The sequence below is a fragment of the Astyanax mexicanus genome, chromosome 2 (genome assembly GCF_023375975.1).
Source record: "Astyanax mexicanus isolate ESR-SI-001 chromosome 2, AstMex3_surface, whole genome shotgun sequence".
Taxonomy (NCBI): Eukaryota; Metazoa; Chordata; class Actinopteri; order Characiformes; family Acestrorhamphidae; genus Astyanax; species Astyanax mexicanus.
The window spans coordinates 71832396-71845190 of NC_064409.1; the positions used below are offsets into that span (position 1 = coordinate 71832396).

The 12795-nt window shown below is 43.0% G+C and overlaps 1 protein-coding gene across 1 annotated transcript in view; it reads right to left on the reverse strand.

Annotated features, from left to right (window-relative positions):
• atp10b (ATPase phospholipid transporting 10B) overlaps positions 1–12795 on the reverse strand; it is a 71071-nt gene that overhangs the window by 13475 nt on the left and 44801 nt on the right. The window contains exons 10-13 of the mRNA XM_022671997.2: positions 11896–12457; positions 10694–10800; positions 10262–10388; positions 4184–4368 (exon numbers count right to left, since the gene is read on the reverse strand). Coding sequence (XP_022527718.2) covers positions 4184–4368; positions 10262–10388; positions 10694–10800; positions 11896–12457 — 981 coding nt within the window. The remainder of the gene's footprint in view (positions 1–4183; positions 4369–10261; positions 10389–10693; positions 10801–11895; positions 12458–12795) is intronic.

The window sequence follows — 12795 nt, forward strand, 5'->3', positions numbered from 1 at the left end:
GACATCCACGCGGACAAGCCTACAGTATAATGAATGTAATGTGACTCACATGCAACCTACCATGTGAAATGTTTCTACAGCAGTTCTGTTCTGGCCCAAATCTGTCTGACTCTAGCCAGTAGTGGCTCGATTCCAGCATTCAGATTCAGACTAAGTCATCACTGGTCTATGGCGGTATGTGGGCTGGGTATACGGAGTAAGTGCTGATAAGAAATGGACAATAAGTTGTTCACTTTTCTTTTCTTTTTATTATTAGCTAACTTGCTTCTTTAGTTTTGCACTGGAGCTCCAAGACTATAGGTCCTATTTTAGTGATCTATGTCGTGAACCATGTAGCTTAATTTAGGGTGTCATTGTGTCTTTGCTATCGTAACAACGGGAAAAGTATCTTGAAAGTAGCTTGAAACATGTAAAAGGTACTAATTCATGTACTAATGCTCTCAATTATTCATGCATTTTGGGCATAACATGCAATAAACCAATCAGCATGTCACTTGACATTCCCTTTGAGAGCCAGTTGTGCTCTGTCATTGGATGGTGTATTGCTGTTTCAATGATGCAACTAATCGGACATCTTTAACATCTCTCAGTAGAGGAAACTGACCTCTGTACCTCTGTGTTGGGGATGTGCCTGTGTTAAAAAATGTACTGCTAACATAGCAATGAACGTCTGACTGTTGACACCTGCCTAGGTAGGTTTCAGTCAGTGGTGCATCTGTGTTTTCTGTTGCCAAGATAGCAATATGCCAGACATTTACCTGAACACACCTTATTTCAAGACCACCACGTCCACTGGTGTAGATATTCCGAGCGCTGTTGCTATGTAAACGCAGCTGGTGAAAGGTGTGAAAAAAGGTGTGACTGTTGGCATGATGTAAGTTAGCAATGAGCATTGCGAAGTGGGTCGCACAGGGTGTAAGATAGGGCCCTTTACTTCAACACTTTCCAGCATGGGAGAAAGGATATTAGCCTCCCAGCTAGGGAGCAAGAGCCTTGGTATCTCTGTGCATCTTTGTTCTTCAATCAATCAGATGAATGGGCCAAAATTTGCATCCAAAGATGGATAATTACTAAAACTACTGTTTAATTGCATGTAGCATGCTGCTTTTAGGTAGCAATTAAGTCAATCAAAGCCAAGAGAAGCAAACTGGGATCAGTGCTAGGCTGAAAGCTAACGCTAGACAACCAGCTTTTGTCATCTCTTCGCTCTATTGTCCACTGTCCTCTGTGTATTTGTACTCAGATTTAATAACAATAAAAGCCTCATGACTTGACCTGACTTGATATATTTTAATAATACAGTATGTCAACCATATAAACAAGTGTATTTGAGATTACTGATTGCTATATCTTTAGGTTATATTTCCACCGGAGATCCCATTTTAAACCTACAGTTACTTAGACAAGATAGCTAATGCTAACTAGTTGGTGTAAACAGAAGCTGTATAGAATGCCTGGGTTAAAGAGCAGGGTCAGTTTTGCTTTGCCACCCCTGGAGCAAAAAGTTGGATGTCACTTTATTTGGATAGTCCACTCATAGATGATCAATTAACAATCAATTTACATTCAAATGCATGTCTATTAAATGTTACTGAACTCTAAGGTGTTTTACAGTAGGTCCTAAGCTGTTTGTCCACTGCTGGCTTTCTTCTTTCACGTATTTGTTTTATCCTTCCTTTCTTCCGCTAGCTTGTGGCCTAAATGCTGCATCTGACTAAACAAACATAAAAGAAGCTGAATAGGATGCTGTGTCAAAAAGACGTGCAGAAGGGGTAAGGGGGATGGGGTGGGGTGGGTAGGGGTGGTGCACGTCTGAAACAGAAGCTGTCTCCTCCCCTCCTCAGCGCTGTGGAAATGGGATTACAGCACAGCAAAACGAGCCTTTTCAACATCTGCAAATTCACTTCCACCCTGGCCTCTCAGACTGAGAGCTCGGGGATGCAGGCAAATGCATAGAGAAACAGCATGTCTGTCAAATTGCTGCCTTGTTACAGGCAAACGTAGATGTCTAACCGCGGGTTTCACGGAATTCTTGCCCTGAGGGCCCGCAGTGACGAACAGCACCAAGTCTCGCCTGCCCTAGTTAAACTAAATGCAGCCCTTTCTACTGCGCAGGGCTCTCTCAGAGGGAGCAGTAAAGCCTGACTGCATGCAGGCTAATAGGTTGGAGGATGGAGTGCTCAGATGCTTAAAGTGATGGGCCCAACAGAAATCAAACGCAATCTCCTAGAGGAACGCAATAAAAGAAAACAGTGGGATTATCTAAAAATAAAAAGAGCAGCCATCTTGAAGCCTGAAATGTATCAGTTTTTTTCTCCATTTAGAAAGATAACACTGGGCCAGATTCATTACACCTAACTTCATATATAAGAGTTTAGTACCACTTTAAAATAAGACTACCTTTATAAAGGGGTTATAAATGGTTTATAAAGGGGAATATTAATGTTATTAATTAGGCGGCAGATAATTTAAAACTCATTAATAAGCAGTTAATAAATAAACAACAACATAGATAGAAATGACAACAGTATGTTAAGAAAATGAAGTACAAAGTAGTGATTCCACACTCATTTCTGCTGTCAAACCTCAGATATTTCTAGATACTTACTTATCTTAGATCTTACTTCGTGTTTTCCATCAATCAGCATTAAACTTGTCATATTAATATATTTGTAAGTATGTTTAACTCTTTACTATAAATTAAACGACTCAGTTGAATTAAATGACTAAGCAAACAACGGATCACTGCTTGTCAATGGTTTTAAAGCATTTACAACCTAATCAACAATACTTAATAATCTAGTTTATAAACCATTTATAAACCCTTTACAAGGGTAGTCTTATTTTAATATATTATGTTTGGGTTTGTGATGCACACAAAACTGTACAAAGCTATAAGAAGACAACAAAGTGATTTCAATAAGCCATTTTTGTAATTCATAATGTAAACCGATGTGCCCAAAGTCACAGGAAAGGAAATAGTTTCGTGTTCCATTAATTATGATTTATGTTATGTCAAATCCTGTCTTTCTTCAGAGACCTCTAAAGCAGGGCTGAATAGAAACACCTGAGCACTTTTTTCACTCAAAAAACGGCTCACACGGCATTCAATCATACTAGAGACCAGTGTTGGGCACGTTACTTTGAAAAAGTAATTAGATATAGTTACTAGTTACTTCTCCAAAAAAGTAACTGAGTTACTAACTGAATTACTCCATTATAAAAGTAACTAGTTACCAGTAAAAGTAACTATTGCGTTACTTTTGTTACTCCGTAACAAAACACCCCCGTAACCATCCCCCCACCTTCGAAGAGTGTGTTTCATAAGCCAGATGAATAGAGTGCGCACAGTTATCTCATCCTCCCATCCCTTGTGACTCACACACACAACACACACACACACACACACACACACACTTGCGCCTTTGTCTGTATGCGAAGTAAAAAGTAAAAAAAAAATAGTTAACTGTGCGGCTAAAGTAACGTGCAGTAACGGGGTGTTGGAAATGGTAACGGCGTTATAGTTACAGTCAGAGTAATTAGTTAGATTACTCGTTACTGAAAAAAGTAACAGCGTTATTCCCATCACTGCTAGAGACCATAACTAGACATTTTAAAATGAAGTTAAAAATGATGGAATGAGACCTTTAAGAGTGTTTTCACATCAATAGTTGGTCTGAATTAATTAATGTTGGTTTGCTTTCGCCTTGGTTTGGTTTCATGTAGCTTTTTTTAACATGGTGAACACGTAGACTACAGTCCGATATACTCACCTCTGAATGCCGAAAGAGCTAGCTCTTAGCACGGTTAGTGTCTAATGCTAATGCAGCTCCAACAGTGCTAGCGGGGCTTAGCAGCAGTCTACAGGTCGATAATACTCACTTCTGAACGGCCAAAGAGCTAGTAGTGCACTTAGTGCCGTTAGATGGAGATGGCGAACTAAACTAAAACTCCTGTATAACTCTGTACTCAAGTGGATTGGCTTTACTGCTATTTACAACCTGACTGGTAAAATTCATACATATAGTGCACTGGATTATAATGCACACTTTTCAAAACAATAAGCCTAGTCTTGGACTACAAACAATTTTGAATGGAGATTTTCCATTGAAAATAAAATATAGTGTACAACTAGGCTTAATCCCTGTCCAGAAATCTGTTCCTAAATTAACAACTATAGCACCTTGCTCTCTGTGTTGAAGGTAAACACCAGGTCCCTGTGGTCCAGCAGCATGCAGGAGTATGCGATATTGACGGCTGTCTCTAGTTTGTCTCCAGTCAGGACCCATACTTGAATGCCTGCTTCTCTCAAGGCCCTGATGGTTTCCGGAACGTTCTCCTGAAGGCGATCTTCAATACCAGTGGCCCCTACAGGCAGACACATGTATTTCAATCAAGTGTATCATCAAATATGCACAGCTATCCATACTGTGACGCCTACCACAGACTCTGTAGTCCTTTTTTCTGACTCTGCCGTTCCCGTCTACGGACAATCCCCGGTCCGGAACTACACTTCCCAGCATGCACCGGACAACACCATGTGTTCGGACTCAGCCAACCGCGGCTCATTCGTGCGATCAACGTCACCGGAATTTTAGATTGTTTTCAGGTGTTAGTCATTTAGTTTAGGTATAAATATCTGTCTGTTTGTCTCGCTTGTTGCGAGGTATTTTCCCTGTTCACCAGCGATATACTGAGCGTTATTTTCCTGTCTGTATTACCCGTGTATGACCTTTACTTGTTCTTTTCGACTCCGTTTTTGCCTTATCCTTTTGTTCTGTTTTTGTTGTTATTTTCTGGTTATTTGAACTCTGCTTCTGGTTTATGGTTTCGTTTTCGGTTTGTGATTCGGCTCTGATGTTTTGGTTGATTGTGCTTCTGGCTTTGACCCACGCGTGTTATCTGACTACGCTATCTGCTTACGTGCTTTCTAATAAAGTCTCGTTTTGTTTTTACCGCGAGCGTCTGACTCCCGTCTGTGGCGTTACAGAATACCTCGCCATTATGCAGACGGCGGACTTCGAGGCTCTTAAAAACGCGGTTAGTGATCAGAATAAGATGCTACAACAACACCAGCAGCTTTTTGAAGGATTTTCTCAGTCTGTTACTGCTATGGCTCAGCGTCAGGGAGATCAGCAGGACCAGCTGGCCCAGGTTATTGAAGGTATGAAGCACTTATCTACTCAGTTACAAACTTTGGGTGCTTCTGCTGCTATTCAGTCTGCTCCCAGCCCCGCTTTAGCTCAGGAGCCTACTAGTCACGTTTTTTCTGTGAGTAAACCTGATAAGTTTGATGGCTCTCCTAATTTGTGCAAGGGATTTCTGTTGCAGTGTTCTATCTATTTTAGTAATTCTCCTCCTAGCCCCGACAGCTCACGTATTGCGTTCGTAGTTTCCCGTATGACTGGTAAAGCACTAGATTGGGCTACAGCAGTTTGGTCTAATTTACAATTATGCACTTATGAACAGTTCATTGATCAGATCAGTACTGTTTTTGACCACCCTCACGAGGGAAAGTCTAGTGGAGAATTACTGGCTAAAATTAAGCAGGGTAATCGGTCTGTGGCTGAGTTTGCTTTGGAGTTTCGGACACTGGCTGCTAGTAGTGGGTGGAATGAGCCAGCCCTGGTGGTGATGTTTCGTAATGGTCTTAATGCTGATGTACTTACAGAGCTAGCTTGCAAAGATGATAATCTGTCTCTGGATGATTTGATCAAGTTAGCTATTAGGTTAGATCAGTTATTGCGTGAACGTAAACCCCGTAAATTTTTTCAAAACGCTGGTCCAGTTACTCATAGACCTTCCACTACTTCCACTCATCCTCATCCCCTTCAAACACCTCTGCACCACCGTGATGAAGACAGGACCCCGGAACGCATGCAGTGTGACTCATCTCGTTTGTCTCCTGAGGAAAGACTTCGTCGTTTACATGGTGGTCTATGTATGTACTGTGGCGGGGCTGGTCACGTTTTACGTGATTGTCAGTCCCGTCCGCATAGACGTCAGGCGCTGACCCCTGGAAAGCGCGTGGATCCTACTCCACGCGCTAAAGTGGTGAGTCTTCCCACTCAGGGGTTAGTTTCACAGTCTTTCTTGTTACCCGTTACTCTCCACTGCCCTCCATCTGTTTCTGTTTTCTCAGCCCTGATTGACTCCGGTGCAGAAGGAAACTTCATAAACAAGACCATCGTGGACCAGCTGAAGATTGCTACAACGCCGTTGGAAGCATCACTGAAAGTTTCTGCACTGGATGGGGGTCCTGTAGGTACTGGAACTATCACACACAAGACTGAGCCAGTTAAGTTAGCCACCAGTTTTCTACATGTGTAATTTATTAGTTTTCTCATCCTAGACACGTCAGAATTTCCCATAATTTTAGGTCTGCCCTGGTTAAAACAGCATGACCCTCTGATCTCGTGGTCAGACCAAGAGCTGCTTTCTTGGTCCCCCTTCTGTTTGGAGAACTGTTTGACTACCCCTGTTTTGTCTGTTGGTGCCACTTCTGTTGAGAACCCTGCTATTAATACTAAGTTACAGATCCCTCCTGAATATCAGGATCTCCAAGAAGTATTTAACAAAGTAAATGCCACTAAATTGCCTCCTCATAGAGAATATGATTGCGCTATTGAGCTCCTTGATGGAGCTACTCTACCAAAGTCCAGAGTTTATCCCCTTACTCAGGCTGAGGAGAAAGTTATGGAAGAATACATAGAGAAGTTCCTAGCTCAGGGTTTCATCCGACCGTCCAAATCTCCAGCTGCTTCTGGGTTCTTTTTTGTTCAAAAAAAAGATGGAGGATTATGTGCCTGTATAGTTTATAGAGGGCTAAATCAGATTACTAAACCATATCCCTATCCTCTACCTCTTATCCCAGTAGCTTTAGAACAGTTAAGAGGAGCCACTATTTTCACTAAACTTGATCTTAGAAGTGCCTATAATCTAGTTCGAATTAAAGAAGGTGATGAGTGGAAGACCGCTTTTTGTTACCACTAGGGGGCACTATGAGTACCTTGTTATGCCTTTTGGTTTACGTAATGCCCCTTCCGTCTTTCAGGCTTTTGTCAATGATGTTTTTCGTGATATGATTGGCCAGTTTGTCATTGTATACATAGACGATATCTTGATCTATTCAGATTCATTCGAAAATCACGTTCGTCAGGTCCGTCAGGTACTCACTAGACTGCTTGAGCACCAGTTATACGTCAAAGGTGAAAAATGTGAGTTCCATCTCCCTTCCACCACGTTCCTCGGTTACATCATTAGTCCCACGGGTATCACCATGGATGACCACAAGGTGGAGGCTGTTGTCAGTTGGCCCCGACCCAGATCAGTTAAAGATCTTCAAAAAATTTTAGGGTTTGCCAACTTTTATCGAAGATTTATTAGAAATTTCAGCAGTATTGCTGCTCCCCTCACGGCTCTTTTGAAAGGAGCCACCAAAACTTTGACATGGTCTAGTCAGGCTGAGCAGGCTTTTCAGACTCTTAAGGATTCATTCACTTCAGCTCCTGTCCTTAAACACCCTGATCCTAGTCAGCCTTTTGTAGTAGAAGTTGATGCTTCAGAAACCGGTGTAGGTGCAATCTTATCACAAAGATTAGGGGATCCTCAGAAACTTCACCCTGTAGCTTTTTTCTCCCACAAACTCACACCCACTGAACGAAATTATGGCATTGGTGATAGAGAACTTCTGGCCATTAAACTCGCATTTGAGGAGTGGAGACATTGGTTAGAGGGGGCTAACCATCCGTTTATGGTGTTAACTGACCACAAGAACTTAGAATATTTGAATTCAGCCAAGAGGTTAAACCCTCGTCAAGCCCGTTGGTCCCTGTTTTTCTCTCGCTTTGATTTTTCTATCACTTATCGGCCTGGTTCTCGTAATGTTAAAGCTGATGCCCTGTCTCGTATGTATACTGATGAGGCACCTCAAGACACTTCCTCTGAGACCATCCTACAACCCGGGGTGGTCGTGTCCAGTATCAGATGGGAGGTCGATGATGAGATCGAGAGGGCTTTACAGGATATTGAAATACCTTCTCAGTGCCCTTCAGATAAGTTATATGTACCTGTTAACTTTCGAGATCGTTTGATTACGTGGGCCCATTCATCTATTACTTCTGGGCATCCTGGTGAGACCCGTACTCAGCGACTTTTGCTTAATAGATACTGGTGGGAGAGCATGTCTAGTGATGTACACAAATTTGTGTCCTCATGTTCTGTCTGTTCTCAGTGCAAAACCCCCAGGACTCTGCCCGCTGGCAAACTAGTCCCCTTACCTGTTCCCAGTCGTCCCTGGTCTCATTTGGCTGTAGATTTTGTCACGGATCTTCCCCTGTCTCAGTCTTACACTACCATTCTTACAGTCATTGATAGATTCTCCCGTGGCGTTAGATTTATTCCCTTTCCATCACTTCCCACAGCGTTCCAGACGGCTGAGGCCCTGTTTAACTATGTATTTCGCATTTTTGGCATTCCTGAGAATATTGTCTCTGATAGGGGCCCTCAATTTACCTCTCAGGTCTGGTCAGCCTTTTTTGAACTTTTAGGTGTCTCTGTAAGTCTGTCCTCTGGTTATCACCCAGAAACTAATGGTCAATGTGAACGGATGAACCAGGAGCTAGGTAAATTCCTTAGAATGTATTGTTTTGAGAATCCAACAGACTGGTTTCGTTTTCTTCCCTGGGCGGAAATGGCTCAAAACTCCCTCACTAGCTCTACCACAGGACTGACCCCTTTCCAGTGCATATTAGGATATCAACCCCCCATAATGCCTTGGTCTGGTGCCGCCTCTGACATACCTGCCGTCGATGATTGGATGAGGAGAAGTGAGGAGGTGTGGGAACTTACTCATCAGCGTATTGATGCTGCCCTTCGTCGACAAAAGGCCAAAGCGGACCGCCATCGAGGAGAGACCCCCTCCTATCAAGTTGGAGATAGAGTCTGGTTGTCAACCCGTGACCTTCGTCCTTCAGAGGGAAGCAAAAAACTTTTTGCCAAGTATATTGGTCCTTACAAAATTTTGAAACAAGTTAATGAAGTTACCTATCGTTTAGATTTACCTGTTCATTCACGTTTGTCAAACTCATTCCATGTTTCTTTGCTCAAACCCGTTATTCCAGGTCCGTTGGACGAGGCTACGCCTGGGGAGACTCCCCCACCTCCGGTGACTGTCGATGGGTCTACTGTTTATGCTGTTCGACAGTTGCTGGACTCGCGGCGACGTGGGGGCACACTGCAGTATCTGGTCGACTGGGAGGGTTATGGTCCAGAGGAGAGGAGCTGGATCCCTGCATCATATGTGGCAGATCCTGGCTTGATTGCTGACTTCCATCAGCGTCACCCCGAGAAACCGGCTCCTCGTCCTAGAGGTCGGCCACGACTCAGATCTCCCAGCTCATCCAGCACTCACCACAGGGGCCGTCCTGCATACAGGTCTTTGAGCTCATCAGGTGCCCGTCCTGGTAGCCGTCCGAGAGGTCGTCCAAGGAAGTCCAGTTCTGTCCAGCAACGACGTGGCATCAGTAGGTCGCCCGGAGATGTCACCGGGGAGTTGGTTGCGAGTCGTCACGGGCAGCCTCGCTCCTCGGCCTGCCCGGACTCTTCGGGGGGGGGGGGGGGTACTGTGACGCCTACCACAGACTCTGTAGTCCTTTTTTCTGACTCTGCCGTTCCCGTCTACGGACAATCCCCGGTCCGGAACTACACTTCCCAGCATGCACCGGACAACACCACGTGTTCGGACTCAGCCAACCGCGGCTCATTTGTGCGATCAACGTCACCGGAATTTTAGATTGTTTTCAGGTGTTAGTCATTTAGTTTAGGTATAAATATCTGTCTGTTTGTCTCGCTTGTTGCGAGGTATTTTCCCTGTTCACCAGCGATATACTGAGCGTTATTTTCCTGTCTGTATTACCCGTGTATGACCTTTACTTGTTCTTTTCGACTCCGTTTTTGCCTTATCCTTTTGTTCTGTTTTTGTTGTTATTTTCTGGTTATTTGAACTCTGCTTCTGGTTTATGGTTTCGTTTTCGGTTTGTGATTCGGCTCTGATGTTTTGGTTGATTGTGCTTCTGGCTTTGACCCACGCGTGTTATCTGACTACGCTATCTGCTTACGTGCTTTCTAATAAAGCCTCGTTTTGTTTTTACCGCGAGCGTCTGACTCCCGTCTGTGGCGTTACACATACTTTTATACACCAGCAGGGCTGTATGGGGTATGTAGTGGTAAATGCGTCAGTTATCATTGTTTGTCGATTTACCCAGCAGTGTCAGGTTATTCTCCATATCTGCTGCAGTGTCCATGAGCAGCTCCTTTTTCCTGCTTATAGCTGCCAGGGCCTCCTGTCTCCTAATTGACCAGGCTGAATAGGTCTGCTCATTCACCACCTTAAAAAAATTGATTTGAAGAAATAGGAAAAGAAAAAACATCTGATTTGTTATTTACTCTTAGTTACTTGTTAATCTTAATGCAGGAACTGTCCCCCTTAGTATGTAGTGTGGAGTACCACAGGGCTCTATTTGAGGGCCTGTGAAGCTGCTGTTATATAAGACAATGACATTATATAAGTGACAAACTGATGCTTAGTCTTACATACAGAGTCAAAGGACTTGAGCATGTGTCTTCAATCCATGAGTTGGATTTTGTGTCAATAAAAAAGAAAAAGAGTGGTTTAAGAAAAAGAGTCCTTTACCTTTTTAGCAAAGCACAAGGTCCTTAAGCCATCTCTTGCATACATGTCTAGATCTCCTTGGGTTTCAGCAGCAACATTTGTGCTCTCAGTCGCAGCTTTTCGAGGGTCTGAGGGAATTATAGCAGATTGGAAACATGTTTTATGGCTTTTTGTATTGTTATATATATATCAATTAAGGCTGTATAAAGTGTCACTATCAATATACAGTATCTATACAATGTATCACTTGTCTGTTTTACATCTAATATACATTTTTATTTCTATTTTTTTTCCATTTTCTTCCCAATTTACACAGCTAATTACCCAACCCACTCATTAAGACTCTTCCTCTTACTAGTAATGCCCCACCACCAGGCGAGTGAAGACCAGCACATACACACTTCTTCGATACATGTGAAGTCAGACTCCGCCTCTTTTTGAACCGCTGTTGATGCAGCATTGGCGAGTAGCATCACAGCGCGCTCGGAGGAAAGCGCAGCAACTCGGCTCTAATACATCAGCTCACAGACGCCTTGTGCTGATCGGCATCACCCTTTGGAATGATGTGGGGAGAGATTACCATCTACTGTACCCACCCAGAGAGCGCAAGACCAATTGTGCTCTCTCAGGGCTCCGGTAGTCGATGGCAAGCTGCATAAACAGGATTCGAATCGGCGATCTCCTGATCATATTGGCAGTGCTTAGCCTACTGGACCATTTAGAGCCCTCCTGTTTAACATCTTTACTGCAATTCTGACCATTGCAAATTAGTAATAATGCCAGGGTTTGTACAAATTATTCATTTTTATTAATATCAATCATGTACCAGGAATATTCAATAAATGCCAAATATTGCGATATTGTAATCAAGGCCATATATTTCGTTTTACTAATTGTTTAAATCAAATTGTCTACTAAAAACACTTTTTAAAATAATAAAATAGCAATATAAAAAAAAATATTCAATCAGAACAGTGGTACAAAACTACTATCTAGCAGGTGGAGTTCAAACACAAAACATTAAATGAACCACTTCTGACACCAATCTTTACATACAAACTAATCATTAATAATAGATATAGTGTGTTTGAAAATCCATACACAACTACAACTGCATACTGTGATTCGATATGATTTTGATTTTGATATTGACCTCCCTTGATATCCCTTGATATTGACCTTCTCCATATTATAACTTCTTGAAGTGTACCATTGGTTCCTACCTTCAAAGGACTTGTGCAGACGCTCCATGATTCCAGAGTCTGCTCCCTTTGTATACATGATAATCTCCCTGGTGCGAGGATGGCGTACTATTATGGACATCCTCCTCCGGACTGGGTCAAAATTCAAAACGTCCAGCACCTTGAACTTCAGCTCCTTCCCGTGAGGCAATCGGACGGTCACGTGATCAGGGGTTCGCTCCAGCAGGGTGAAGCCGTAGGCCTTGGCCGCGTGGACCAGAGCAGCCTCGTCTGGGCTCTCGGCCTCGTAACACACTTCCAGTGGTGCAGCAGCGCTGCTTCCAGTCCGGGGTCTTCTGTTCACATTGCTGCGGTGGCCGGGTGCATTTTCATCCTCATCAAAGCCCTCCACAGAGTTGGTGAAAGCAGAGACATCATAGAAGGATGTCTGGCCCATGTCAAAAGGCTCAACGTGAGAGTCTCTCCTGCGCGTGAGTTTCTCTAAAGACTTGCGGAGCCTTTTACAGCATGTAGCTCGACTGAAAAGACCCTCCATACACTCCAGAGGATTGCTGGAGAGGGCAGAGTTACGCCGCCCTGTGACCTGAAAGGAAAAAAAATATATACATTTGGATATTATATAGTTGATATTTGATATATATGTATATATACAGCTCTGGAAAAAAAACGAGACCACTTAAAATTATTAGTTTCTTTGATTTTACCAAATTGAAAACCTCTGGAATATAATCAAGAGGAAGATGGATGATCACAAGCCATCAAACCAAGCTGAATTTTTGCACCAGGAGTGGCATAAAGTTATTCAAAAGCAGCATGTAAGACTGGTGGAGGAGAACAGGCCAAGATGCATGAAAACTGTGATTAAAATCCACGTTTTTTCCACCAAATACTGATTTCTGAAGTCTTAAAACTTTGTGAATA